The following is a 27,863-nucleotide window of genomic DNA, read 5'->3' on the forward strand; positions in this document are numbered from 1 at the left end:
GGCGCTCTCCGGCTCCCCGGGGGAAGGCACAGCCTCCGGGCGTGCCCCGCTCCAGCCGGCCGTGCGCCCGCAGCCCCGTCGGGCTCAGCGTCCCTCGCTGTTCCCGGGGGTGCCGGCCCAGCCCAGCCCAGCCCCTGCGCTCTCGCCCCGCTGCCTCTCCCAGAGGAGGGAGCAGCGTGGTTCGGGGGGACGGACGGCGTTACCCGAGGGCTCAGCGGTCAGCGCCCGCCCGGACACAGAGAGGATGAGCGGCCCGCTGTGCTCGGAGCCCATTGCGCGGGCCCTGCAGAGGAATTCTCCTCCCAGCCGGCAGAGCAGCACATGGGCTTTAATCACAGGCCTAATCACTGGGACAGAAAGGCCAGAGAGCTATTAAATTTCAATGCTTGGTTGGTTTGCTGGGAGGGGAGATGGCTCATTGTGGCCGGCGAGGGCTGGCGTGGGATGCGGGAAGGGAGCTGGCATCGGCAGCGGGCCTGTCCTCCTCCCTCCTCCCTCCTCTTTTCTCTGGCAGACACAGAACAGGATGAGAGCCACGACCCCGAGACAAGGAGTCTTTCTTCCCCTGACAAGCTCCGGCTGCCTGAAACAAAATATCCAGAGTCGGGATTCATTGGGTGAGTCCCGATTCACCTACCGAGGCCAAATTCACCAGCCCAGGGTCCCAATTTACTGGCCAAGAGTCCACATTCACCAGCCAAGAGTCCACATTCATGGTCTGAGTCCACATTCATGGTCTGAGTCCACATCTATCAACCAAGAGTCCACATTCATCAACCAAGAGTCCACATTCATGGTCTGAGTCCACGTTCATCAACCAGGAGTCCACATTCATGGTCTGAGTCCACATCCATCAGCCAGGAGTCCACGTTCATGGTCTGATCCAGATTCAGCAGCTGAGAGTCCCAATCACTGGCTGAGTCCCAATTCAACGGCCAAAAGTCCCAACTCACCAACCAGATCTTGATTCCCCAGCCGAGGGTGCCGAGGGTGCCGATTCCCCGGGTGGGCGGGCGCTGCTCAGGAGCACGCAGGGCTGGAGAAGGAGGTGGCAGCAGCTCAGTGGTCCCCGTCAGCCCCTGCACACCCCAAACTGTGCTCAAGGCCTTTGGCACAGGGCGCTGCCCCGTTGGGATCACACGTGGGTCTGTCCCTCCCGGAGGTGCCAGGAGCTGGCAGCGCTGTTTCTGTCCCCTGTCCCCCTCCAGGCACCTCTGAGGACATTTCCCTGCCCCAGGGCTGGCCCCACAGCCCTTCCCTCGCAGGAGTATTTGGCAGATGAGGCAGGCTGTCCCGTGCCTCGCTTGGTGCTGCTGTCCCCACCTTCCACCAGGGCACGGTCAGGCTCCGTTCACACACAGCTCCAGCGGCCGGGTGTGGGTCCCACCCTCGCTGTCCCACCTCCAGCTCCCAGGGGAAGCAGGGTCAGGCTTGAGGAACCATCCCCAAACCCTTCTGGATCCCCCCTGGGAGCATCCCCCCTGGGAGCAGCTCTGCTGACCCTGCACAGTGTTATGTGCTGAACGCTTCCCAGCCAGCCAGAGGTTTGGGAGGGGACACGTCCTGCAGGTCACTGTGGGGAGCTCCTGCGAGCACCTCTGGTGACATCCCGGTGTTCCCACCGGGGCTGGGCTGTCTCCTGGCTGGGAGGAGCGGGTGACTGGTATTTGTGCAGCCAGAAAGCACCGGGATCCCGGTATTTAGTGCCGGGAAATACCAATTACTCCATTACTCGCAGCCTGGCTGGAACAGGGAGCGATTCCAGAATTAAACTGACTCTGCGTTGGGTTTAGAGAGAGGAGAAAAGCAAAATCCTCTTAACTCGGTGAGCTGTAAAGTGCCCAGTGTGGGAACGAGGAGCTGGGCATGCGCCCGCTGATGCCAGCGAGGGCTGGGGCGGCCCCGGGCACGGCGGCTCCTGTGTCACCGCTGTCACTGGGCTGTCACTGGTGCCACTGGGAGAGGGACAGAGCCAGCAACCTGCACCAGGGACTGCTTTGGGACACAAAGGCAGGAGGAAAACTGGCCCAGGCTGAGCGTGGAGCGGCCAAGCTCACACCCCTCACACGGAGGGATGTGGGAGAAAAGGGAGAAATAAAGACAAGGGACGCCGAGACGTTTGGGGAAGGGGGAAGTAGGATGTGGTGGGAGGCAGGTTTAAAAGTGAAAGGAGTTAAGGGAACTGGAGGGACATCAAAGGAACGCTGCAAGCAGCGCACACAGGAGCCATCCCAAAAGGAAATGTGGCAGGAACCAGCCTGGCTACATCGCAAGCTCCTCACTGACCTCAGGCTCGAGAAAAAAGGTTTATGGGAAGTGGGAACTAGGTCAGATTACTAAGGACAGTTACGAGGGGAGCATAAGCATGTGGGGAGACGTCAGAAAGGCCAAATTGAGATGGAAATAGGGGGGGATCATTAAGGAGAAGGAGAAAAAGCAGGAGAAGAATGAGCAAGGGAGCGTTGGTCTGGACCCAGGGAAGGAGGAAGGCGGCTGGCAAAGGAGGCTGGGAATTCAACGGGATCACGGGCTTGTTTTAAAACCTTTTAAAACCCCCAGCCTCTAGAGGTGCCAAGTGCCAGCAGACGCCCACCACAATAATGAGGAGCTGTGCTGCCACCGAGAGAGCGACGCCTGCAAAAATGGGAATACTCAACAGCACACCCAGACTGCTTCCCACTCTCACAACCTCGCCCTGGGGCACTTAAAAAAACAGTTAAAGGCACCTGAGAGGTGTTTGGTAGAAACCAGATAAAAGTTAAAGGCACCTGAGAGGTGTTTGGTACAAACCAGTTAAAGGTTAAAGGTTAAAGGCACCTGAGAGGTGTTTGATAGAAACCAGATAAAAGCTAAAGGCACCGGAGAGGTGTTTGGTACAAATCAGTTAAAGGTTAAAAGTTAAAGCCACCTGAGAAGTGTTTGGTACAAACCAGTTAAAGGTTAAAGGCACCTGAGAAGTGTTTGGTACAAACCAGTTAAAGGTTAAAGGCACCTGAGAGGTGTTTGGTAGAAACCAGTTAAAGGTTAAAGGAACCTGAGAGGTGTTTGGTACAAACCAGATAAAAGTTAAAGCCACCTGAGGGCTGCTTGGTGGCACAAGGGGTGGCTGAGGGGTTACAAGAGCTGGTCCAGTTTGGGGTGTGTCACGTAAGGAAAGATGGAAGCCATGGGAGAAAATCCAGGAGAAGCAAGAAGAGAGATCCAGGAAAGAGTGGTGGGAGAGCTGGAAACCCAGGGAGAGGTGGGAACAGTGTTTGAAAGACTCCACAGCTCCCTGACAGGAGAGGACAGCCAGGGGAACCGGGCTCTGCTCCCAGGGAACAGGGACAGGAGGAGAGGGAACAGCCTCAGCCTGGGTCAATGGTTCAGGCTGGATATTGGGGAAATTCCTTCCTGGAAAGAGCTGTCCAGCCCTGGCACAGGGTGCCCAGAGCAGTTGTGGCTGCCCCTGGATCCCTGGAAGTGTCCAAGGCCAGGCTGGATGGGGCTTGGAGCACCCTGGGATAATGGAAAGAGTCCCTGGAATGGGATGAACTTTAATGTCCCTTCCCACCCAACCCACTCCAGAACGCAGTGATTCAATCTCTGTATGCAATTTGCATCCGTTGAAGGAATCTGGAGCCATCCTGCAGGAGCACCCAGGAGTCTCCCTCACCTTTTGCTGGGATCTAGAAAAATGCAGCGCGAAAATGGTGTCAGGGCTGAGAATCTCACATCGAGGCAAGAGACGGCAGATGGGACAATCTGCCGGGCTGAGGAGCACGGAGAAGCAGTGAGACAACACTGGCTGCCCTGGCAGACAGGACCAGCCAAACTCGAGGGGGTTTTGTGGGGAAAAAAGGAAATCTCGGGAAGGATTTGGGAGAAAACGCAGAGATTCTTTTGTAGCTTCCAAACTCCAGCTCCGCACGGTGATGCGGGTGTGGGGGGAGGAGGGGGTCTCTGAAGGTGTCTCTGTCCTCAGGGTGCAGAATGTTGTACATGGGATGGGTGGGAAGAGGAGAGGACAGGGAAAAAGGAGCTGTGGGGGAGCTCCGTGAGCTGGGAGGGGGAGATGGAAGAGGGGAAAAGCAGGATGGGGCAAAGTGAGGAGAAGGAGCAGCCAAAAGGGGCAAGGAGAGCGAGGGGTGAGGAGGCACAGAGGGTCTGGCAGAGAGCAGTGGCTTTAGGGAGCCAAACACCTGGATCTGGGAGAGGGGACAGCGCTTTCCCTGCCGGCTTCGATCCCCCTCTGCCCACAGCCATCCTCGATCCCACTGCCCACATCCATCCTCGATCCCCCTCTGCCCACAGCCATCCTCGATCCCACTGCCCACATCCATCCTCAATCCCCCACTGCCCACAGCCATCCTCGATCCCACTCTGCCCACAGCCATCCTCGATCCCCCTCTGCCCACAGCCATCCTCGATCCCCCTCTGCCCCCATCCATCCTCGATCCCCCTCTGCCCACAGCCATCCTCGATCCCACACTGCCCACATCCATCCTCGATCCCCCTCTGCCCACAGCCATCCTCGATCCCACTCTGCCCACAGCCATCCTCGATCCCACTGCCCACAGCCATCCTCGATCCCCCTCTGCCCACATCCATCCTCGATCCCCCTCTGCCCACAGCCATCCTCGATCCCCCTCTGCCCACAGCCATCCTCGATCCCACTCTGCCCACAGCCATCCTCGATCCCCCTCTGCCCACAGCCATCCTCGATCCCCCTCTGCCCACAGCCATCCTCGATCCCACTGCCCACAGCCATCCTCGATCCCACTGCCCACATCCATCCTCGATCCCACTGCCCACAGCCATCCTCGATCCCACTCTGCCCACATCCATCCTCGATCCCCCTCTGCCCACAGCCATCCTCGATCCCACTGCCCACAGCCATCCTCGATCCCACTGCCCACAGCCATCCTCGATCCCACTGCCCACAGCCATCCTCGATCCCACTCTGCCCACAGCCATCCTCGATCCCACTGCCCACATCCATCCTCAATCCCCCTTTGCCCACAGCCATCCTCAATCCCCCTTTGCCCACAGCCATCCTCAATCCCCCTTTGCCCACAGCCATCCTCGATCCCACTCTGCCCACAGCCATCCTCGATCCCCCTCTGCCCACAGCCATCCTCAATCTCACTCTGCCCACAGCCATCCTCGATCCCTCTGCCCCCATCCATCCTCGATCCCACTCTGCCCCCATCCATCCTCGATCCCCCACTGCCCACAGCCATCCTCGATCCCACTGCCCACAGCCATCCTCGATCCCACTGCCCACATCCATCCTCGATCCCACTCTGCCCACACCCATCCTCAATCCCCCTTTGCTCACATCCATCCTCGATCCCCTTTTCCCACACCCACCCTCAGTCCCAGTTTTCCCACACCCATCCTCAATCCCCTTTTCCCACATCCACCCTCAATCCCCCTTTTCCCACACCCATCCTCAATCCCACTGCCCACATCCATCCTCGATCCCCCTCTGCCCACAGCCATCCTCAATCCCACTGCCCACATCCACCCTCAATCCCCCTTTTCCCACACCCATCCTCAATCCCCCTTTTCCCACATCCACCCTCAGTCCCAGTTTTCCCACACCCATCCCCAATCCCCCTTTGCTCACATCCATCCCCAATCCCCTTTTCCCACACCCACCCTCAGTCCCAGTTTTCCCACACCCATCCTCAATCCCAGTTTGCCCACATCCATCCGCAGGACCTCAGTGGTTCCCTGCTGAGACAAGTTCCTGCTGACCCAGCTTTGCTGCCAGGTCCCTGCTGGATTCTGCACGTTTCCCAGGGATTCTCCAGTCTCCTTTGGAAAAGGCCTGCATTTCCCTCATGGACAGCCAGTGGCACTTTTCTTCGCAATGCTCAAGTGAATTTGAAAGGTGAGCTGGAAACTGAACCCAAACGGGTTTGGTTTTCCCCGTGCTTTGCGAAGGCAGTGAATTATTCTCCACAGCCAGGGGCAATCAGCAAAAGCAGCAGGGATAAACCCGGCGGAGGATGCCTGGGTGGCTCGGGGATGTGCAGCGGGAAGAAATGCCAGGAGAGGGTGTGGGGCCGTGGCTGCCGCGGGTTTCTGGGAGCAGGTTGGACAAACATCTGCCGGGGGAGGCTGAAGCTGAGCGGATTTTGCCGGTGGCAGGTGTTGCTTCATCTGAGCGACCTCTGCGGGCCCCTCCGGCCTCATGCTCGGTGATCCTGCTTTTCTTCCGTCAGAAATGTCAGCCCGGCTCTCCCCTCCCTCTGCCAGAGCGTGCGGAGCAGGTTTATCAGCTCCGTCCTCATCGCTTTTTCCGACATTTTCCGCAGTTGCTCCTTTCACCAGGGATATGTTTGTTTATGTGGATGCAAGCAAGCAAAAAGATTTAAAATGGGAAAAAACAAACAGCAATTTCCTCTTTTTTTTTTTTTTTTTTTTTTTTTTTTTTGTATTTTTCCAGTTGTGTCAGTCTCCCATGAAATCCTCCAGCACAAAGAATACCCCGAGGTGAGGATAACTCCATCCTGAAGATCTGGCCTCAGGCAAACAGTGGGAGGAGAACGTAAAGGAGGGAGACTGGAACTGATGCTGCTCCGTGTTTTCTCTGGAGTCTTTTAAAGGCAGCTCAGGTGTCCCGGCCATTTTACCACGCCCTCAGGATCTAAATCCATATTTATTTTCCTCATCCCATCCTTTGTGCTTTGTCCCTGCCGCCCAACCCAAATTATTCCATGACCTGCAGCCTCGGAATCACAGAGCGGAGTCTCTGTCAATACCTGGCAGCACTTTTCCCAAGCCCGCCAAGCTAAAGGAGAGGGGAAGGTCCAAAAGAGACTGATTTTCCCTGAGTTTTCCTAGAGAGAAGGGCTCTGGGAAGGCACAGGGCTGGAGACACCGGGAACATCCCTGCCGGTGCCACCGGACCTGGGTCCCTCCTCACAGGGAGCAGCCTCTCGCCTTAGCAACTCTTTTCAAACTCTGGCTCTGGCATTTCTTCAGAGAAATCCAGCACCTGGCTCAGCTCATCCATTATTCCTCCCAGCTGCTCTTTGCCGCGTCAGGGCGGGCATTGAGGAGGCGGAATTCATCCCGGAACGTGTCCCATTCCTTTCTTCCCTGGCCATTGACTCGGCCAACATCTGCTCGCGTTAACCCTCGCTGGCCCCACAACGCCGGTGATCCTTTATGACTGCAGGGCACTTGGCATTGTGTCAGCAGCAGCCGAGGTGTCCCGAGAGAAGAAAACCCTCCTTTTGCTGGGGTGGAACGGGATTTGTGCACTGAATTCCATCCCGGACAGCTCAGCAATAAGCAACAATCACAGGAGGTAAATCAAAGTGTTTTCTCCCTCCCCCCCAAAAAAAAATCATTTTCCACACGCTCACATCATGAAACCTGGTGTGTTCAGCTCCCCTTCTCTGCCGGGCTCTTGGGAATCACCTCAAACACTGCAAGATTAATTGGTTTCATTTGTTCTGCTGTGGGGTTTTTTTCCTACTTTTGGGCACGAATTTGCTTTTCACCCAGTTCTCTGCCACAGGGGCCTCACTGGAAGCAGCGTGGATACCTATGGATCCCATATGGCTCCTCTGGGAAACAGCTCCACGAAAAATACTGGAAATAGGCAGGGAGCAGATGGGAGGGAAGGGGCACCAGTTCTAACAGCACAACCCTCGCTGCCTTCACTCGGTAACAAGTCCTGGGACGTGGGAAGGAATATATTCGGAAGGACGAGAGGTGTTTTGAGAGATGCAGCTGGGTTCTGGTCCCCTTCCCACCAGGGAGAGGAAACGAGGATTTCACGTTTCGTTTCCAAGGCTGGAGGAGCCGGGAGGGAAGTGCCACAGGGAGGGAGACGCGACAGCGCAGACAAAAGGTGTCTCTGCTCGCATCCCACTGCAGCCAGGTGGGAACACCTCCAGGAACTCCTCCAGCACCCCCCCCCGGGCTCGGTGAGCCCCTTGGCCGGCGGGGTGGGCTCTGCAGCCAAGCCCTGGGAGCCAGGATGGAGCCAGGCTGTCCCCAAGGCACAGGACAGGGACACATTCCTGCTCTCCCGGCACCGGAGAGGGGATCCCGGCTCCCCGAAAGGCTGCGAGGACAAAAGCAAAGCGGTTTGGGCTTTTAGAGGCGATTCCAGCCGCAGCTTTTCCAGGACTGAAGGGGTCCAAGGGAAAGAAGGGGCGGCACAAGCGGGGTCCGGGGCACACCGGGACCTCGGGCTGTCCCGAGCCTCGCAAGCAGCACTGGAGAGCAGGATGGGGAGTTTTAAAGGTAACACGCACTCAAATCGGGGCAGAAGAGCGGCCGCAGCCCCTCAGCCAAACCCTCACTCAGCCCATCTTCCCCGCGAGGATCCATCTGTGGGATGGCGAGGGAACGCCGAGGCAGACACCTCTCGTGTTCCCACAGCTCTTCTCCCGGGAATCCGCAGCTCAGGGGCTTCCCCGGCCGGCGACAGCCCCGCTTTCCACAGGCTTGTCCCCTTCCCCCCTCGATCCCCGCAGCCGCTCCCGGCGAGGATCCGAGGAGCGGAGCCCCGGCAGCGCCTCCGGCCCCGTCCGCTGCTTTTATCGCATCGTGGGATGCCCCCTAATGCTCACACCGCAGCATCCCGGGCTCCAGCGGCATCTCGGCACGTCCCTGCCTCGGGAATCTGCTCTCCAGCTCCCCTGGCACGTCCCTGCCTCTGGAATCTGCTCTCCAGTCCCTCTGGTACATCCCAGGTTCTGGAATCATCTCCAGTCCTCCTGGCACATCCCTGGAATCTGGTCTTCAGTTCCCCTGGCACATCCCTGCCTCTGGAATCTGCCCTCCAGCTCCCCTAACACAATGCTGCCTCTGGAATCTGCCCTCCAGCTCCCCTAACACAACGCTGCCTCTGGAATCTGTGCTTCAGCTCCCCTGGCACATCCCTGCCTCTGGAATCTGCCCTCCAGCTCCCCTAACACAATGCTGCCTCTGGAATCTGCCCTCCAGCTCCCCTAACACAACGCTGCCTCTGGAATCTGTGCTTCAGCTCCCCTGGCACATCCCTGCCTCTGGAATCTGGTCCCCAGTCCTCCTGGCACATCCCTGGCTCTGGAATCTGCGCTCCAGCTCCCCTGGCGCATCCCTGCCTCAGGAATGTGCCCTCCAGCTCCCCTGGCGCATCCCTGCCTCGGGAATGTGCCCTCCAGCTCCCCTGGCACATCTCGGGCTCCAGAATCTGCTCCCCAGTTCCCCTAGCACATCCCTGCCCCTGGAATCTGCCCTCCAGCTCCCCTGACACATCCCGGGCTCCAGAATCTGCTCTCCGGCTCTGGCACATCCCTGGAATCTGCTCTCTAGTCCTCCTGGCACATCCCTGCCTCGGGAATCTGCTCTCCAGTCCCTCTGGTACATCCCAGGTTCTGGAATCATCTCCAGTCCTCCTGGCACATCCCTGGAATCTGCTCTCCAGCTCCCCTGGCACATCCCAGGTTCTGGAATCTGCTCTCCAGTACCCCTGGCACATCTCAGGCTCTGGAATCATCTCCAGCTCCCCTGGCACATCCCTGGCTCTGGAATCATCTCCAGCTCCCCTGGCACATCCCTGGCTCTGGAATCTGCTCTCCAGCTCCAGCACACCTCCCCTCCACAGGGCAATCCCTGCTTCCATGATAAAACTCAAAAGGTTACAAAAGCTTTGCTGGAGCAAATGGAAAGGTGAATTAAACACCAAAACCCCTCAAATTCTGGCTTGGAAGCAAAAAAATGACACCAAAGATTTTGGGGTATTTTGGTGGTTATGGGATGTGAATTTGCTGCTACTGCAGATCATTTTTAGGTGCCCAAAGGATGTTCAGCACTTCCCACACGTGCTGATAATGAAACAGGAAACCGTGAGAGAGTTACAGACCCCTCACAAACATCCCCGTGTCCCAAACTGTCCCAGATGCTTCCCAGATGGATCAAATCTGCCACAGAAAGAGGGGTTTGGAAAGGGGAGGTGGCACCTGGGACCAGGGCTCAGCGTTCCAGTGCCACCAAGGCAGGTTTATCGGCTCAGTCCTCATTTCTTCCGACATCTAACTCCAAAAGGATTCCTTTGTGAACAACGGGATGAGGATCCAGTCCCATGAACTAATGATGGGATGTGGATCCAGTCCCGTTAATTACAACGGGATGAGGATCCAGGCCCATGAACTAATGATGGGATGAGGATCCAGCCCCGTTAATTACAATGGGATGAGGATCCAGGCCCATGAACTAATGACGGGATGTGGATCCAGCCCCGTTAATTACAATGGGATGAGGATCCAGGCCCATGAACTAATGACGGGATGTGGATCCAGCCCCGTTAATTACAATGGGATGAGGATCCAGTCCCATGAACTAATGATGGGATGTGGATCCAGCCCCGTTAATTATGACGGGATAGGATCCAGTCCCATGAACTAATGACGGGATGTGGATCCAGCCCCATTAATTACAACGGGATGAGGATCCAGGCCCATGAACTAATGATGGGATGGTCGATCCAGTCCCATTAATTACTATGGGATGAGAATCCAGTCCTATGAACTAACCATGGGATGAGGATCCAGTCCTGTTAATTATGATGGGATGAGGATCCAGTCCCATGAACTAACCATGGGATGTGGACCCAGCCCCGTTAATTATGACGGGATAGGATCCAGCCTCATTAATTATGATGGGATGAGGATCCAGCCTCATTAATTATGATGGCATGTGGTTCCAGCCCCATTAATTATGACGGGATGAGGATCCAGCCTCATTAATTATGATGGCATGTGGATCCAGTTCCATGAACTAACAATGGAATGTGGATCCAGCCCCACGAATTATGACAGGATGAGGGTCCAGTCCCATTTAGCACTTTAATTAACCACACGGTTGAAGATCCAGCCACTTTAATTGATGGTGGGACACGGGCCCAGCTCCATTAATTGCGGATCCAACCCCGTTAATGAGCGATCCAGCCCCATTAATTGGCGATCCAACCCTGCTAATGAGCATTCCTGCAATGTCAATGATCCAGACCCATCAGTGATCCAGCCCCATTAATTGCCTACCCAGCCCCATTAACTGCCGATCCAGCCCCGTTAATTGCCGATCAAGCCCCACTAATTAGCAACCCCGCCCCGTTAATTAATTGCCGCTCCGGCCCCGTGAGGGCCCCCAGGGTCAGCAATGGCGGCTCTGGCACCACCCCGCCCCGCCAGCAGGCGGCGCCCCCGCCCCGCGCATGCGCGGCCCCGCGGCCCTTCCCGCGCTGCGCGGCCCCTCAGCGCCGCCCGCCATGTTCGCGGAGCTGAACGAGCTGCTCGGGGCCTCCCCGGAGAGCCCGGACGCGGTGAGAGGGCGCTGAGAGGGTGGGAGGGACGGGCCGCGGCCGCCGGCAGCGGCGGGGCACGCTGGGAGGGGCACGGCCTCCGCAGGCGGGGGCGCCGGCTGGTCGCCGGAGCTGAGCCGCCTTCGGTCCTTCCCTCGCCCGTTGCCGGCTCCCCGCCGCCCCTCACGGCTCTGGCTCCGGCATCCGACGCTGAGAAACCGCCAAGCTCTGTTCCCGCGGTGTGTGCGTGCTGCCGTGCGGGGAACAAACACAGAACTGGGCCTTAAACGCGCTGGCGGGCACTGCTCCGGGCCGGGGAGTTCTTCTGAAGATACTCGTCATTTAGGGCACTAAATTAATCAATGTAGCTTTTCCAGGGAGGTTTTGTGTTAATGAGGTCACCCTGGAACTAAACACACTTGCTCTGTGTGAGAGCTGTTCAGGTAAAATGTCAGTCACAGAATCCCGGAGTGGTTTGAGGTGGAAGGAGCCTTAAAGCTCCTCCCGTCCCGCCTCCTGTCCTGGCAGGGACACCTTCCACTGTCCCCGGCTGCTCCAAGCCCTGTCCAGCCTGGCCTTGGGCACTGCCAGGGATCCAGGGGCAGCCACAGCTGCTCTGGGCACCTGTGCCAGGGCCTCACCATCCTCAGTGGGAGCTATTCCTTCCCAATCTCCCATCCAGCCCTGCCCTCTGGCACTGGGAGCCATTCCCTGTGTCCTGTCCCTCCAGCCCTTGTCCCCAGCCCCTCTGCAGCTCTCCTGGAGCCCCTTCAGGCCCTGCCGGGGGCTCGGAGCTCTCCCTGGAGCCTTCTCCTCTCCAGGGGAACATTCCCAGCTCTCCCGGCCTGGCTCCATCTCTGGGAGCAGTTTGGCTGTTCTTCATCCATCCCCCAGCCTTTGCTGATTCTGGGCATTGCCCTGACCCACCTTGCACATGGCCTCGTTGAACCTCATGAGGTTCCCGTGGATTTGCTCCTTCAACTCTTCCAGGTCCTTCTGGAAGTCCCCTCCCTTCCCCCTGAGGTGTGATCACACCAGCAGCTCGGTGTCATCAGTTATTGTTAATAAATTATCTGTGTGCTGCGTGTTACTCCATGTTTTTGCTGGCAGTTATGAGCTTAGATAATAAAAGCAAGTTTAGGGTGATAATTTATTTTATAAGTCTGAATTTCCCCCTTTGTCTCCAGTGTCCCCCTTGCCCTGCCACCAGCTTGTGATGGGAATAGGGGAGGTTTCTCCTGGATCTGGCAGATTCTTCTGAGGTCATTCCTTGTCAGGCTGGCTGGAGTGGGGCAGTGCTGGTCTGATGGGGAAACAGTACTGAGGAGAATTTGGGATGGTGCCCCTGAGGCTCAGAACAGATCTGGTGAGGTGTTGGCTGAGGCTCGGTGATAGTAAAGGATAATCCGAGGCTGCACAAAGTCCCAGACCCCCGTGGTTCCTGTGGGTTGATGCTGGGTTTTGGATGCACGTGAAACACTAAGTGAGAAGTGCTTGGTGCAGTTTGTCAGCCTGTGCTCCAAGGTGTGTTTGGTGGTGGAGCTGTGGGATGAGCGGCAGTGCGGTCACCCACGAGCTTGCTTCTGAGGCAAGGAGCTCACCTGGACGTGAACAGGAAATTCCACTGAGCAAACCCAAAGGATTTGGCCTCAAGAGCCTGGCTTTGGACTTGGCAGCCGCAGCAGGAGCCGACCAAGGGCTCCTGTGTGTGAGGAATTCCCTTGGACTGAGGGAATTCCCATCCCACTGCTGCAGGTTCCCCTTTGTCCCGGTGTGGCTGGCTGCCCAGCGAGCGGTGTTCCCGTGTTCTGGAGTGGGGGGACTGGCTTCACGCCCTGCAGCACTCATGGTATTAAATCTGCTTTACTCTGGTAGTAAAGGATGAGGATGCGTGTCCCCTCGGCGTCACCCTGAGCAGAGCCAATCCCTGGCATGTGCTGGGATAGCCAGCCTGGCCCCGTGTCCCAGCACCAGCCCTTTGCAGCCCTCTCCTTCCCGCGCCGCGTCCCGGTTCCCGCAGCTCGTGGATTTCCACAGCTGTCAGGTGCTGTCCCCGGAGGGCTGCTGGGTGGAGGGAGCTGCTGCCAGCGTGGCTGTGTCTGTGCGTGTATCTGCTGTGACACCTGGGGCTGTGACACCCGCTGCTGCAGCTCCTAACGAGTAGCAGCAGGTTCTGCCTCAGAGCCTGCAGGTATTGAGAGTGTGAGGGCAGAACGGGCTGGGGTTTGTGGAGAAGGTTCTGCAGGAAGGCTGTGAGGGCAGAGCATGGACAGAATGGGCTGGGGTTCACAGAGAAGGTTCTACAGGAAGGCTGTGGGTGCAGAGCATGGACAGAACGGGCTGGGGTTCACAGAGAAGGTTCTACAGGAAGGCTGTGGGTGCAGAGCATGGGCAGAACGGGCTGGGGTTTGTGGAGAAGGTTCTGCAGGAAGGCTGTGAGGGCAGAGCATGGACAGAACGGGCTGGGGTTCACAGAGAAGGTTCTGCAGGAAGGCTGTGAGGGCAGAGCAGGGACAGAACAGGCTGGGGTTTGTGGAGAAGGTTCTGCAGGAAGGCTGTGAGGGCAGAGCAGGGACAGAACAGGCTGGGGTTTGTGGAGAAGGTTCTGCAGGAAGGCTGTGAGGGCAGAGCATGGACAGAACGGGCTGGGGTTCACAGAGAAGGTTCTGCAGGAAGGCTGTGGGGGCTGAGCATGGACAGAACGGGCTGGGGTTTGTGGAGAAGGTTCTACGGGAAGTTTGGAAGGGCAGAGCATGGACAGAACGGGCTAAGGTTCACAGAGAAGGTCCTGCAGGAAGGCTGTGAGGGCTGAGCATGGACAGAACGGGCTGGGGTTCACAGAGAAGGTCCTGCAGGAAGGCTGTGGGTGCAGAGCATGGACAGAACGGGCTGAGGTTCACAGAGAAGGTTCTGCAGGAAGGCTGTGAGGGCAGAGCATGGACAGAACGGGCTGAGGTTCACGGAGAAGGTCCTACAGGAAGGTTGTGGGTGCAGAGCATGGACAGAACGGGCTGGGGTTCACAGAGAAGGTCCTGCAGGAAGGCTTTGCCATTGGAATGGCAGGATGCCGTGTGCTCAAAGTGACAAATCCCACCGTGCCAGCACAGCCTGTGGGAGCCAGCTGGCAGGGAGGGCACATGGGGAGCGCTTGGCCTGCTCCTCTCAGGGTTCTGGTGGGGAACAGGGGAGCTGAAGGGAATGGAGTTGCAGAAATTAAAGCCCCGAACGTCTGGGTCTGTGCTGTTTGAGCACAAGTCTCCTCCAGGCTCATGCAGGGCACGTCGTGGGGCGGTGTCCCTGTCACTGCAGCAGCCATTGAGGCATAACCCTGTTTTGCGGGGAAGAGCTCTCACTCCAGCTGAGGGAGAGCAGCCTCCCTGCCCTGGCCTGTGCTTTGCATTCCCTGCAGTCGTGTTCAATATTTTTTCCGTTCCGTTTCACTCCGCTTTAAGCACCGGGGAGTCTGTTCTGATGGACGGCTGGGGAATCGCCTCTGCGGAGATGGCTCCTTGCTGCCAAAGGCTTTTTCTGTTCTGGGGAACAGAAAAACTCCCACTTTGATAAGTTCTTTGTGTTTCTGAGCAGCTCGTCTATGATTTGTATTGATTAAAGAAACATCCTGGCTAAGATTTTAATGGAAACAAACACCTTGATGAGGCTGGGGCTGATAATGAGTGTGCACTGATGAACGGAATTCATTTCCTGCCTGATCAAAACGAGCTTTATGCCTTGTGCTGAGAGCTCTGCCGCACTACAGAGTTTTGGTTGTCTACCCCAAAGGTGGCTTGTTGGAATTAAACCTGGAAGGGAGGACAGGGAGGGCTGTTTGGGCACAGCAGGAACAGCAGCTCTGGCGGTGCTGACATTTTAAACACACTGACAATGCTGGCTGTGGCAGGGCGAGAACGGGCTGGGAATGGAGAGAGCGGCCGTTGTTCCCCTGCCACTCGGAGAACAAAGATGTGAATTGGAGGAGAGGAGCGCAAAGCTGGGAGATGGGAACTGCCCAGAGCACCCTTGATGGTGTCCAGCACCAGAGGCTCTGGATGTGGTGGCACTGGGGAGTCTGTGCTGTACATCCATTGTTTCCAGGGGAGGGGTGGGCACAGACGTGGGGGTCCAGCTGCGCTCACAGTTGAGCACAAGGTTTGTAGCTGGTGGGCATGTGGCAGTGCTGGACATGCACGGACACGGGTCAGTGGTGAGCTTGGCAGCGCTGGGTTAATGCTTGGACTTGATGGGCTCAGAGGGTTTTTCCAACCTTAGCGATGCTGTGGTTCAGATTCCTCCCCATGGGCTGTGGTCAGCGGAAGTGTTGGTTTCCCTTTGTAAACAGGCAGCTGGAGCCCTGCTTGTCCGCTTCTTCCTCTGCGTGGCACCTGCAGAATTCCTGCAGCATGAGCCAACGTCTTGTCCACCAAGAGAGCTTTGCACCCTCGCCTTACTCTGCTATTTTGCTGCTTCTTTTCAGGGTAAATTCACACTGCTGCGAGACACCCGGACGGATGGCAGCTTCCTGGTGCACCACTTCCTCTCCTTCTACCTCAGAGGTGGGTCAGCAGCAGCACTCCCTGAGGCAGGCACGCCTCAGAGGTTCCCTCAGGGCTGTTCCCTGAGCGGAGGGCAGTTCTGCGGTGTGAGGTGTCCTCGGATAAACACAAAGCTTTGGGGTTAGCATTTATGGGTCCCAGTCCTGACTTGTTCTTGGGCCTCCTCTGTATCCTTGGGTACATCCCATAATTCTGCGCCTTGTTTCATCACGGATTGTGGCAACGGTTGTAAAACACAGGTTCTGACAGGGAGGTGTTCGCCGCAATTCCCTCACTGTATCCATTTTTATGATGTAATTACACGTATCAGGATCAATTAACTGCAGATAAGCTCAGGGTGAGTCAAGAAACAAACAGAGCTTGGCAAGGTGTGTGATTACTTCTCTGGGAACAGTTTCCCCTGTGAGTAACCTCCTGGCCCCTGCAGAGCAGGTGCTGGGCTCAGGGGCTCCTCCAGCTTCCTGCTGGCGCGGCCACCAGCCCAGCAGCTCTGGTACTGTCAGGTCTGGAAGGGAGCTCAGAGTGCTGGGCAGGGCATGGCACGAGGGCATTCTGCCCCCAGAGCTGCCACTGCCTCGACGGGGCTTTACCCTGCTGTGAAGTGTTCTTCACTTCATGGAACAGAGGGAAACTGAGGGGAATCCCGTGGAAGGGGGGTTGGTAAGGCTGTGAATGGTTCAGAGACCTGTCACACACTGCCCGGGGGGTTATTCCCTCTTTGCAGCACCCCCATGTTGGCCGCTTGGTGCCCAAATCCTTGGGCAGATCCGAAGGCTCATCCGGGGCCACCGGCTGGTTCTGCTTGAAATCCACGTCCCGCAAACACTGATTATGTTCATGCCCAAACCGCGTTCCAAAATCACATTTTATTTAGGTGTCTGACACAATTCCCTGTTCTGTGTGGTTTTCCAGTCAAGGTCACTTGCCCTGTGAGAGCTGAAATGGGGATTTTTGGCATGTCTGTGGTTTCAGGAGTTCAGTGTCACGGCCTGTCCTTGGCCCCCTTGCTGCAACACCAGCAAACAGGGCCAGGAGGTTCCAGGCTGGCCTGGCACGAGGCAGAAAACAGGCCTTACGCTTTTTAAAGCCATCTTTTTCCTCCTTTCCCTCTCTTTTTAAACTCATATTTTCCCTGATGCAGATGTCCTCTAGAAAGGTGAAAATTGAAAGCGAAGGAGATTCTGTCTAGACCTGCGTCGCTTCAAGGTCCTTCCAGACAGCTCTGTGGCCTGACTGCTGTGATTTATGAGCTTTGATAATGTCAGCTGCAAAGTGGAACTGCTAATGTGTGCTTTTGTCCCTCCCCAGCTGGCTGCAAGGTTTGCTTTGTGGCCCTGCTCCAGTCCTTCAGCCACTACAACATCGTGGCGCAGAAACTGGTGAGTCTCTTGGCATAGGTTCATTATCAGGGTCTGGGTGCTTTCTGTTGGGTGGGAAGGAATGGGAATGGGGAGCAGGAGTTGTGTGTGAGCAAATGTTTGCAGGTCTTGATGGGGATGGTCAGGATTGGTGCTCCTGTGCTGGGGGATAAAGAGCGCTTTGGGGCAGAACCCTGGCTGCGAGGTGCCCCAGCGGCTGTGCCCTGCCAAGAGCTGCTTGCTCGGTGCTTGGAAACGTTTTCTGGGGATCAGCGTTCCCCAGGCAGGCCCAGACTGGCAGATGGAGGTTCCTTAATCCCCTGGAGAGGAAAATGCTGTGGTGTCAGTGCTGCCAGGACCCCTGCACACCTGCAGGAGCTCCTGAGGTGACGTTGTCCCCTATCCCCTGGTTCCTGTTGGCATGGAGGGCTGTGTCACGAGGACACCTGTGTGCCTCCTTCAGCCTCCAGGCTGAGCCATGCCTTTGAGCCTGTGAGGAGCCACAGGTAAATTCCTGGGGATTTCCTTCCCGTGGTGAGTTGGGCAAGGATTATGTGTGCTCTGAAATGTGGAAACAGAGAGACAAAGCCGGCAGGGTAATTCTGCGTGTCAGCAAATTGTCTGAGCTCCAAACTGCTTCGCTCAGCTCTTTGCACAACGCTGCAAGGTGAAATGCTCCAGGTGGGAAGTCCGGGTGACCTTCCAGGGCTGAAGGGATGAGGGCTTGCGCTGGTCCTCCCTCTCTGGTTCTGCTGTGAACCCCAGCAGCGCTGCTGCTCCTAAACACTCCCAGGTGTTGAGGAGCCAGGTATTGTGTCCCCGCTGTGAACATGGTGCTGCTAAACAGCCGTAAGTTATTTACTGCTCGGTTTTTACCGTTTGAAAGGAGATGGGTGGCCCGGGGTGCGTGCAGTGGGCTGAGCAAACGCCGTGTTCCGCCAGGGAGCTGTAACTCCCAGGGGAGTACTCCAGCGTGATTCCCCTGCAGAGCGGATCCCCCCCGGCTGAGCAGAGCGCTCCCCACGAGCACAGAGCTCTCCTGGCCTCGGTGCTGCAGAGAGGAGGAAATGTGGAGGGAACTTGCTGAGCGGGGCAGGAAGTGGGGCACAGCAGCCGGTCTGGGGAGGAGATGCAGCTGTTAAATGCGGGATCCTTGCCCCACTCCTGAAGTCGGTGTGTTTCCCAATGCAGCGGTTTCCCCGTGTACATTTAATGGGAGCCGCTGGCATCTCCCTGGCTGGGAGGCTGAGGAGGGAGAGAACGGGAGGATTAGCTGCAGAGCACGTGCGATGCAAATGGGGGCGATTTGCTGTCTGATAGTTGAACAAAAGGTGGCTGCCACAGAGGAGGTGATAAGCGCAGCTCAGAGCAGCGCTGAGCTGCTTTCAGCTCTGAGTCACTCTTGCCTTGCAGCTTCATAGGTGTCCCCGTGGTCGTTGCTGTGAATTCCTCCCAAGCTCTGAGGAGCTGGAGGTCACAGCATCGGTTATTTATATCCTCGTTTCCATCACATCTCTTTGCTTTAATCCCTCTTTGCACAGATGAGCACATCAGGCTCAGAAAAGGTGGCAAGGTAGTTTCACTCTTAAATTTGCTTAAGAACTTGCTGCTGTAGATCTTTACTGGAGACGAGTGATGGTGTGGCCACAGGCCCAGGGCAGTGCCCATCCCTATGCTGGCACTGCTGAGGCACCTCCAGTCCTGGGGACAGTTTTGTGGTCCCCAGGTACAGGACAGAGTGTGTCCAGGGAAGGGAACAGGGATGGGGAAGATGCTGGAGCACCTGGAGCAGCTGAGGGAGCTGGGAAAGGGCTGAGCCTGGAGAAGAGGAGGCTCAGGGGGAACCCTGTGGCTCTGCACAACTCCTAACAGGAGGGGACAGCCGGGGGGGTCGGGCTGTGCTCCCAGGAACAGGGACAGGAGCAGAGGGAGCGGCCTCAGGCTGGGCCAGGGGAGGCTCAGGGTGATACTGGGAATATTCCCTCCCCAAAAGGGCTGTCCAGCCCTGGCACAGCTGCCCAGGGCAGGAGTGGAGTCCCCATTGCTGGAGGGATTTAAAAACACTGTGGATGTGGCGCTTGGGGACATGGGCAGTGGTGGCCTTGACAGTGCTGGAGGAATGGCTGGGCTGGATGGACTCAGAGGACTTTTCCAGCCTCAGTGACTCAGTGACTGTGATTATGCCCTTAGGAAAGCCTGCACTTGCAAGAGCTTCAGGACTGAGCAGTGCCCCAGTTACTGTTGGGAGCAGGGTGTTCCCAGGCGCGGGAGGAGGCTCCTGCAGCCAGGGGGGATTGTACAGTGACGCTTGTAACACTGCTCTGTGGTGATAAAGTGAATATTTATACACAGCTGGAGTGATGCTCCCGGGGACTTGCAGCTTTCCCAGTGTGCCAGGTGTTACAAGTCCCAAACCACCTCCTTACGTGTTAGCTAAATGCAGGGATGTATCTTTAGTTGCAGAAAAAAACGTCCCTGGCTTTTGGTGCCTGTGTCCTCTTTCCCTCTTTCCCTTTTTCCCCACTTCATTTTAAGGCACTGTCAGTGTTATTGGCCCTGACCTTGCAGAGAACATGCAGGGCTATATCAGGACAAACAGCACCAGGGCACCCTGCCAGGCTGGTGTTCCCACCCTCACTTGTGCAAAATTTGTTTTGTTTTTCTGGGAAACCAGATTTATCCCCATTTGATGCCCATCTCCTGTCTCCTGCTTCGAACTCCCAGCTGGGAGGACGTGGCCTGGCCTGATCCTTCCTGGCCACGCTTTGTCCCCCAGCTGTGTTTGCTGATGGAGCTTGTTCCCCCTGCTTTGCACACTCCATTCCTTCTGTCCCTCAAATATTCTGCTTTCCCGTATGGACTGGCCGGCGGTGAGCGGCAGCTCTGCTTTGAGGGGCTGTCACTGCCTGCAGGCCGGGGGGCACCACGCTCCAGCAGCTGCCCAGAGGGACAGGAGCATTGCTGGGCTGTGTCGGTGGCTGACAGCATGCCAGAGATGATGTCCCTGTGCTCCGGGGTGATGGAGCGGGATGCTGGCACACAGTGAAAGCTTTCAGGCTGTTTGGGTGCTGGGCAGCGCTTGGCTCCGCTGCGGGGACATCAGCCCTGTCTGTGCACTCAGGAAGGTGCCATTGGCCACCTTGAGCTCTTCTCCCACTTTTCCAAGCTGTCTGATGCTTCCTGTGCTGCTCCAGAGGTCACGCTGGGTGTGCTGCCAGCAGGGACGCAGGCAGGGGTTTGCTGTGGCAGGTGACTGCAGTGGGTGAGTTCAGGTCTCTTTGGGACCTGGTGCTGTTGGGAAATGAGGCTGCACTTGCTGGGTCCATGCCATGGCACTGAGGGGGCTGAAATCTCGGTCTGTCACGCAGGCACGCTGTCCCTGCCTGCTGTGGCCCTTCTCTGTCACCCAGCAGGCCCTGGTGTCACAGCACTGAGTTCCCTTCTGAAGAGGGGGCACTTTTCTTGCAGAGCTGAGGTACAGAGAGTTTGTGTGTGCAGGGAGAAATGGCTGAAGCCAAGGTAAAACCAGGTGCTGAATTATTGATATGAGTAGTGAATTCAGTCACAGCATTTCAGCAGGTTCCCAGCCCCATGGACTGCAGAAATCCCTGAGGGAATGAGGTCTGTGAGGCTGCTGTGCAGCCCAGCCCTTCTTTATGGCATGGCAGCTATTTATTTGCTGGCTGCTCCCTGCTCTTCACCTGTCACATAAAGGTGGTTCTGTCCTTGGCTGGGAGGTTTTCCATCGTGTGTGCTCAGAATTGCCCAATAATGCTGCTATTTCTGAAGCTGTTACTGAGGGGTGGTGCACAAAAAAGTCTATTGCTTTGTAGGGGGAGTGAGCATTCAGGCACAGGTTCCTCCCCAGCTGAGTAGAAGGAGAAGAGAGGAAGCATTCTTCTCAGGTAGCAGGATTCACAGGCAGCTTCCTTTTAAAGCAGGGAGCAGATGCCAGCAGATGGGAGTTCAGTCAGGCCTCAGGTTATTCTTAATATCTGTGTTATAAAGTGATAGTGCTGCAAAATCGAGCCCAGGAAGATAATCAGGGCATAGTTTGCGTTGGAAAACACCTGAAAAGGTCACCTGGTCCAGTCCTCCAGGAAATAATTGTACCTCACGTGATCATGGAAGCACTGAGGTTGCAAAGGCCCTCAAGGACCACTGTGTCCACCTGTCCCCCAGCACTGCCAAGGCCACCACTGTCCCAGGTGCCACATCCACAAGGCTTTTAAATCCCTCCAGGGATGATGACTCCTCCACTGCCCTGGGCAGCCCCTTCCAATGCCTGACCACCCATTTTGAGAATAAACTGCGGAGAGTGAGAAGGTCCCCTCTGAGCATCGTCTTGCCCAGGCTGAGCCCCCCCAGCTCCTTCAGCCCTTGACAGGGCTTGGAGCAACCTAGTGCAGTGGAAGGTGTCCCTGCAGAGGGATGGAACTGGATGATCTTTAAACATCCCTCCAACCCCAGCCTTTCTAGGGTTCTGTCTTCTCCAGCTGGAGTCTCCAGCAGTGTGTGCAGCAGCTGTGGGGTGTCTCCGTTGGAGCTGGCCGTTCCCAGCGCGTGGCTCTCGCTGTGCCTGCCCACCAGGCAGGGCTGCCAGCCGGCTGCGGTTGAGTGGCAGCGCCGGGCGTTTGTCGTGGTCTCCGAGTGGAGTCAGGGCTGCTTCCCGCGGGAGCCCTGGCTGCTCCCTCCCGGCTGTTGTGCAGGTGTTGGGATGCCCAGCCCACGGCGCTCTCCGGATCCGGGCCGTGCCAGGCTCCCTGCCTGGGCTGTGCCAGAGCCCTCATTGCCACAGCCATCATCTGGAGATGGTGAGGAACAGAAGAGTTCACCGCCCAGGGAGGGAGGTGAAGGAGTTGCTCACCTTGGAGAGGTCTGAGCAGTTCTCTCCCTGCCTCAGCGCACCAAGCTGGCTTCCCAGAAGGAATTCCAGCATGTTTGAGCCCCCAAATCACAGTGTGTTTTTGTTATCTCCTGGCAAAGTACAGAAAGGAAAGTGTGCCACCAGTGACTGTAACAAAAGTGCCCATTTCATCCCTGAAGCACTGACTTTATCAGCACATTTAGATAAGATTTGATTCAAAGAAGAATGAAAATTTGGCTGTCGACCCACGTGGTTCTGTGTGCACTATTTTCCGTAAATTCACTCTGTAACCTGATGTTTTCCTCTCTCAAGGGTGTCAGTCTGGCAGCTGCCAAGGAGCGGGGACAGCTCGTCTTCCTGGAGGGCCTCAAGTCCTGCCTTGACCTCCTGTTTGGGGAGGAGGAGCAGCCAGGACAGCCCAGTCCTCTGCAGTTTCTGAGGTGAGCCTCGGCATGGGGTGTTCTCCCCTCACACCTGCTGCCACCGAGAGCACCACCCAAGGTCCAGGACTGGCTCCCGCTGCCCTTTGTGCTCCCCTCCAAGGACACTACAGGACACAAGTGGAGGGAAATGCCAGCATTGTGCACTAAGTGTCCTGGCCTGTCCCCCTTTCCAGAATTTTAGGGGAATTTCCACCCTCATCCTCATTCTCAAGCATGTCACAGGTCTAGAAGAGCATTTATTTCAGCACTCCACAGGTTTGTGTCAAATGAAACCCCAGCCAAGTGGTTCTGTTCCCTTTCACTATTTTGAGTTTTATTCTTACCCAAGAGAACAGTGCTGCTTTATCCACGCTGGCATTTTGGGTTTAATCTCACATCATTTTCTCCTTGTCGCCTGGGAAGCTCAGCAAAGGCCAAACACTTCCCAGCAGCGTCCAAGGCCAGGTTGGACGGGTGTCCCTGCCCGTGGCAGGGGTGCCGCTGGGTGGGCTTTGAGCCTCCTTCCCACCCAAACCATTCCACGCTCCCTGGAGCAGGGCAGGAGGCTTCCACCACACACAGGTGTAAAGGAGCAGGGCTGAAGGGCAGGTGCGGGTGACTGTCACCAGTGGGGACAGCTGGTGACCCCCGCCGTGGGTCAGTGCCCGAGGCGGGGGACGCGCGGTGCCGAGCCCCCGACGCCTCCCTCGTGTCTTGCAGCGGGAGCGCCTCTGACCTCCGAGCCTTGTTTGACTTCGTGCGCGTGTCCCTGACTCCCGCCGGCCGTGATTCCTGGAAGGGCCCCGTGCTGCTGGTGGATGACCTCAGTGTCCTGCTGAGCCTGGGGGCTGCGCCGGTGGCCGTGCTGGACTTCATCCACTACTGCCGCGCCTCCGTGTGCTACCAGCTGAAGGTGCTGCTCCTCCTGAGCTTTGTTTTCTCTTCCCGTCTGACTGTGATGACGCTTCGGAGAGGCTGTGGTTGTCCACGGAGTTCAGATCATTGCTCTGGGGCCGCTCGTGGGAGTTGTGTGGGTCCCTGTGCAGGTTCCTGTTCGGCTGGATTCCTGGGAGATGCTGCCCAGTGAAAGGTTCTGTGTGTCTCTGATGTATGAACAGGGATTTGAGGTGTGAAATAGTGGTGTTCAGAGCTCCTGGCTCTCCAGAGATCCTGACTCACACCCCAGAGTGGGAGGGCAGGGGTGGAAACCGTGGTGAGTCTCACAGGGGACAGAAATGAAGGGCCCATTGGGGACCGCTGCAGTCCCTGCTCCCAGCACCCTCCAGCCTGGCTGGTCGCCAGGGTGGGGTGATCATTTACAGAGATCTCCCAGCCAGAAGTGCTCACAGTCACATCCAAACTCTGCCATCACAGGCAGCGTCCCCTCCCTGGGCACTTCCCTGCGGGAATGCGGAATCAGCCCGTGGTGTCGGGTGTTGTCACCCTGCACTTCACAGGGCGCAGTACGTGCTGACAGGGATGATCTGCTTGCACAGAATATTTACCTCCAAAGAGCTAAAAAGATGATAAACCACTCTAACACTTCGCTATTTCTGTCTGAGGTGTTCTGCAGCTTTAAAGTACATTTTAATTGATTGAGAATTCGTGTTATTTTAAGTCACTGGTGACTGAGGCAGAGTCTCTTGAGGTGGGTGTTAATAGAGTCGGTGTGCTGGGGAGGTGTTTGCTCCCTGTTAAAGCTGTGAGGGTGTGAGCACTGCTGCAGCCCTTTGCCACCTCTTTATTTACCTGCTCTGAATTCAGTCGGTGCCATCTGCCCAGCCTGACAGACTGGTTCAGCCACTGTCTCCTTCCAAGGGCTGGAGGTATTTTTAGACTGCACGTTACATATATGTGTGTGTGTGTGTGTACAGTGAGCTCTCCAGTGTTTGTGTGTCACAGGATGTTCTGTGTAGGAAGGGACCGTAAAGATCACGTGTGCCATGGGCAGGGACACCTCTGATTTGTGCCCCAGAGCTGGGGACAGCTCTGCAGGGGGGTCTGCCCTGAGTGGAGCAGAGGGGCAGAATCCCCCCCTGCCCTGCTGCCCACACTGGGGATCAGCCTGGGTTTGGGGGTTCTGGCTGGGACATGTCCAGCCTCTCCGGCAGCAGCTGCTGGTTATTTTCCCAGTGGAATTCAGACCAAGCTGGAGCTTAGATGGGCTGTTTGTGAAAGCTCCTGTTGCCACCTCTCTGTCCCTTTCCTAAGGGATTAGGCCCAGCCCGGGGCTCATCCCTGCCTGCCGCTCCCGTTCCAGGGGAACGTCGTGGTGCTGGTTCACAGCAATGAGGATTCGGAAGATGAGGAGAATGAACTGGTTGTGAACTCCCTGCGTCATCACAGCGACCTCATCCTGTGGGCAGAGGGGCTGGCCACCGGCTTCTGCAAGGATGTTCATGGGCAGGTGAGGACAGCAGAGGTGGCACATGTCCCTGTCACCTCCAGCACTGCAGGCCCCGAGGTTGTGGGAGACAGCCCAGGCTGCCCTGTGCTTAGGGAGAAATCCCGTGGGCACCAGGATCTGCTGGAGCACCCAGCTGTCACTCTGCTTCTGCAGGGATATTCAGGGATATCCTGCCCCCTGGGACTGCCCACCTCTGAAAGCTTTCCAGGATCTGTACCCCAGCTGCACCCCAGGGTGAGGGAAAGCTTTCCTGGGAAGTTTCCCCGAAGGGTGGATCCGAGCCTGGCCTGTGGTGATCACACTTGTCTGATCCCTCATCGGGGGCTGCCGCCAAAGGCACAAATGCAGCTGCTGATGCATTATTTATCAGTGACCCCTCTTCCCCTGCGGGCCAGGCAGAGGCATGGGGGCAAGGATGCTCCGGGCAGCCAAATGGACGACGTTCCTCTTCCTGTCCCCTTGCAGATTAAGATAATCAAGAGGTTGTCCTTGCGGCAGGCGGCAAAGCAGGATCTGGTCCAGATCTACCAGTACAAGATCCAGGACAGGAACGTCACCTTCTTCGCTCCGGGACTGTCGGCTGCAGTCCTGTGACACTGTGACAGTGCACAGCCTGGGCATGCCAGTCCCTGCCCCTGCAAGGGCACCGCCAGCACCTTCCAGGAGCAGCGCAGCGCCCCGGCCCGGGAGGGGAGCTCCGACACACCTGGGAGCGGTGCCAGCATGGGATCAGCCTGCCTGGAGCCTGCTGCATCCCTTTGTCCTCCCACCCCGTTCCCAAGGCACTCAGGCCAAGAAAGGGAGCAGGAGCTTGCGAGAGTGGCCCTCAGAGCCTGTAAATACAGGCAGGGGGTGCCCTGCGGGCCGGGCGTGCCCGGCCTCACCTTTTCCGGCATGCCGGGCACGGTGTGGCGGTGCCAGGCACGGCACAGGGAGCACCTCCTCCCTCCCGCTGGCACGGGAGGAGATGACACACAGGGGTGGGGCAGGGATGGTCTGCCAGCCTGGCGCAATCCTCCTTGCTCCCAGCTCTGCCTGGCAGAGTTTGCCCAACTCCGGTGTCCGTGCAGCTGCGCGTACAGCCTGGCTGTGCTGAGACCTGCGCGCCGCCGCGGCGCGTTCCCTGCGGCTTCCCGAGCTCATCCTGGGCTTTGTGCTTGGATAAACCCCTCTGTGAGCCGCTGCTTCCTCGTCCCAAACCCTGACGAGCAGGTACAGGACCTGCCCGTGCTGAAGCATTTTTTTTAATAATAATCCATAATTTTAGTGAGATAAGGGTACAGTGATTAAGTAACCGCAGAACTCTGGGTGGGAACTGCTCCTCACCTGCTCCTTGGCAGGGAGCAGGGATTTCCCAAGCCTGGGTGAGGAGAGGGCCCATGGCCACAGGGAGCAGAGCTCAGGCCTGGGGGTCTCCTGGTGGATGCTCCTGCTGGGATATCCCATCTCTCCTGGAAGATAAAACCATCTCACACCCTTGTAAGAGTCCAGAGCAAGCTGCCAGGTTCTTGCAGCTCCAGAGCTGGGATAGCAGCTCTGGCAGTGGGACACACTCCTGATTTTCAGGTAGACTTGGTGAGCCATCCCATGCCGCTTTGGGAATGTGCCCTTTGCCGTAGAGTTTTGGGGGCCCTGGCGCGCTCAGGGCTGTGGCTGCTGCAGTGGCAGCCCAGGGAAGCCAGGCAGGCTCCAGGGGTTGTGGCAAGGCCACAGGGAGGGAGGGGAGTCAGGCCACGTGTGTGCCATGGATCACTCGTCCCTGGTGTCACCTGGGTCTCACGGTGCTCTGCTGTGGAAGTGGCGGTGCCCAGTACCACTGCTGCTGTCCCAGTGTGGTGGCGGCACCCAGGGGTCGATGCACTGTCACGCTGCAGAGGGAGGAGGAGAGCACTGCTAACTGCTGGCACTGCAGCTGTGACGGGCATGGAAAGGTGTATAACGGGAGTAATGTCTGTGTCATTGTCCGTGGAGAGATCCCAAAGCCTGGCTCCAGGCTCTGCCTCCCTCTTCAGAAACCAGCAGGGTCACTGTGTGACATCACTGTGCCATCCTCACCGAGTGCCATCCTCACCGTGTGACATCACTGCTGGCTTTTGCCTGGTTCTTTGTGCCCTTCACCAGTGCCTGTACCCCAGAAATGAGCTCAGGAGCCTCAGCCTGTGCCCCCTGTGCCCATGCAGGGGGTGTTCCCTGGGGTCCGAGCCCTTCGGAATGAGCCGCTCTGCCTGCACCGTGCGAGCTTGCGCAGGGACGTGAATCCTGTGGGGGCTGCTGAGTCACAGCGAGGGCCCAACCCCGCGTCCCCAGCTCCCCGGCCCACGGCCAGCCCTGGCCTTGGCCATCAGGACACCGTGGGGCAGCTGTCCTGAGCCAAGGCCACCGGCACGGCCGCGCTGGAGCCGCGGCCTCGCCCTGGAGCTGACGCTGGCAGGGGGCAGCCGGGCGGTGCATGTCAGCAGCGGTGCCGCCGGTGGCAGGACAGCACGGCCTTGCCCGGGGTCAGCCGCCAGCTGCGTGCTCAGGGCCGTGTTTGTGTGCCAGCCGCAGCTTGGGCAACGCTCGCAGACTGAGTGGGACTCGGCCTGAGGGCTCAGCGCTCCGTTCCCTTGGCTGGAGGGAGCTGCGGGCAGGGGAGATCCCGCCGGGGCTGGGGCTGGTGCCGCAGGGTCCCTGGGAGGAGGGGAAAAACGGCCGGCAGCAGGGACAGTTGGTAAGTGTCAGTCTGACAGCTGCAAGAAGGGCCCGGGAAGGGCTGTGTTGGGGGTGCCCAGCCGCTGGAGATGAAGAAGGGAATGTGCTTTGCAGAATTCCACCCATGGCAGCACCGTGCTGGCAGGAGAGCGGGGGCATTGCTGGGGGAAGAAGGAGAGATCCCTTGGCTTTGGGGTACCGCTTGCCCCTTCCCATGGCGTGTGCCCAGTGCTCCCAGCGCCTGGCCCACTTCTGTACCCGGGAATCAGAGCCAG

General features: G+C 57.5%; 2 protein-coding genes across 5 annotated transcripts; both read left to right on the forward strand.

Annotated features, from left to right (window-relative positions):
• Positions 1 to 3,082: 3,082 nt before the first annotated feature.
• On the forward strand, positions 3,083 to 10,241 carry LOC120762349 (uncharacterized). Of its 4 annotated transcripts, none has more exons than XM_040084730.2 (5): positions 3,083 to 3,241; positions 5,704 to 5,878; positions 6,437 to 6,483; positions 7,172 to 7,303; positions 7,517 to 10,241. In XM_040084730.2, exons 3-5 carry the CDS (start codon positions 6,452 to 6,454, stop codon positions 8,802 to 8,804), a joined length of 1,452 nt encoding a protein of 483 aa, XP_039940664.2. In that variant the 5' UTR covers positions 3,083 to 3,241; positions 5,704 to 5,878; positions 6,437 to 6,451; the 3' UTR covers positions 8,805 to 10,241. The 4 variants fall into 4 exon arrangements, with proteins under 4 accessions (XP_039940664.2, XP_039940621.1, XP_039940631.1 ...); XM_040084687.2 differs by having other exon boundaries at positions 7,758 to 10,241; XM_040084697.2 differs by having other exon boundaries at positions 5,759 to 5,878.
• Positions 10,242 to 11,223: 982 nt separating this feature from the next.
• Positions 11,224 to 26,980, forward strand: ELP6 (elongator acetyltransferase complex subunit 6). Its single transcript, XM_040067481.1, has 7 exons — positions 11,224 to 11,314; positions 15,765 to 15,843; positions 17,152 to 17,222; positions 22,381 to 22,508; positions 23,211 to 23,403; positions 24,751 to 24,897; positions 25,363 to 26,980. Exons 1-7 carry the CDS (start codon positions 11,261 to 11,263, stop codon positions 25,489 to 25,491), a joined length of 801 nt encoding a protein of 266 aa, XP_039923415.1. The 5' UTR covers positions 11,224 to 11,260; the 3' UTR covers positions 25,492 to 26,980.
• The last annotated feature ends 883 nt before the right edge of the window (positions 26,981 to 27,863 follow it).

Source organism: Hirundo rustica, chromosome 1 (genome assembly GCF_015227805.2).
Source record: "Hirundo rustica isolate bHirRus1 chromosome 1, bHirRus1.pri.v3, whole genome shotgun sequence".
NCBI lineage: Eukaryota > Metazoa > Chordata > Aves > Passeriformes > Hirundinidae > Hirundo > Hirundo rustica.

Excerpts from the sequence above, each read along its gene's own strand:
- LOC120762349 (XM_040084687.2), top strand. The coding sequence starts at position 3,158 with ATGGAAGCCATGGGAGAAAATCCAGGAGAAGCAAGAAGAGAGATCCAG. Across the intron at positions 6,484-7,171 it reads AGCACAAAGAATACCCCGAG|GGCACTTGGCATTGTGTCAG; the intron begins GTGAGGATAACT and ends TTATGACTGCAG. Across the intron at positions 7,304-7,757 it reads ATAAGCAACAATCACAGGAG|GGAGAGGAAACGAGGATTTC; the intron begins GTAAATCAAAGT and ends CCTTCCCACCAG.
- ELP6 (XM_040067481.1), top strand. The coding sequence starts at position 11,261 with ATGTTCGCGGAGCTGAACGAGCTGCTCGGGGCCTCCCCGGAGAGCCCG. Across the intron at positions 23,404-24,750 it reads CCGTGTGCTACCAGCTGAAG|GGGAACGTCGTGGTGCTGGT; the intron begins GTGCTGCTCCTC and ends CTCCCGTTCCAG. Across the intron at positions 24,898-25,362 it reads GCAAGGATGTTCATGGGCAG|ATTAAGATAATCAAGAGGTT; the intron begins GTGAGGACAGCA and ends GTCCCCTTGCAG.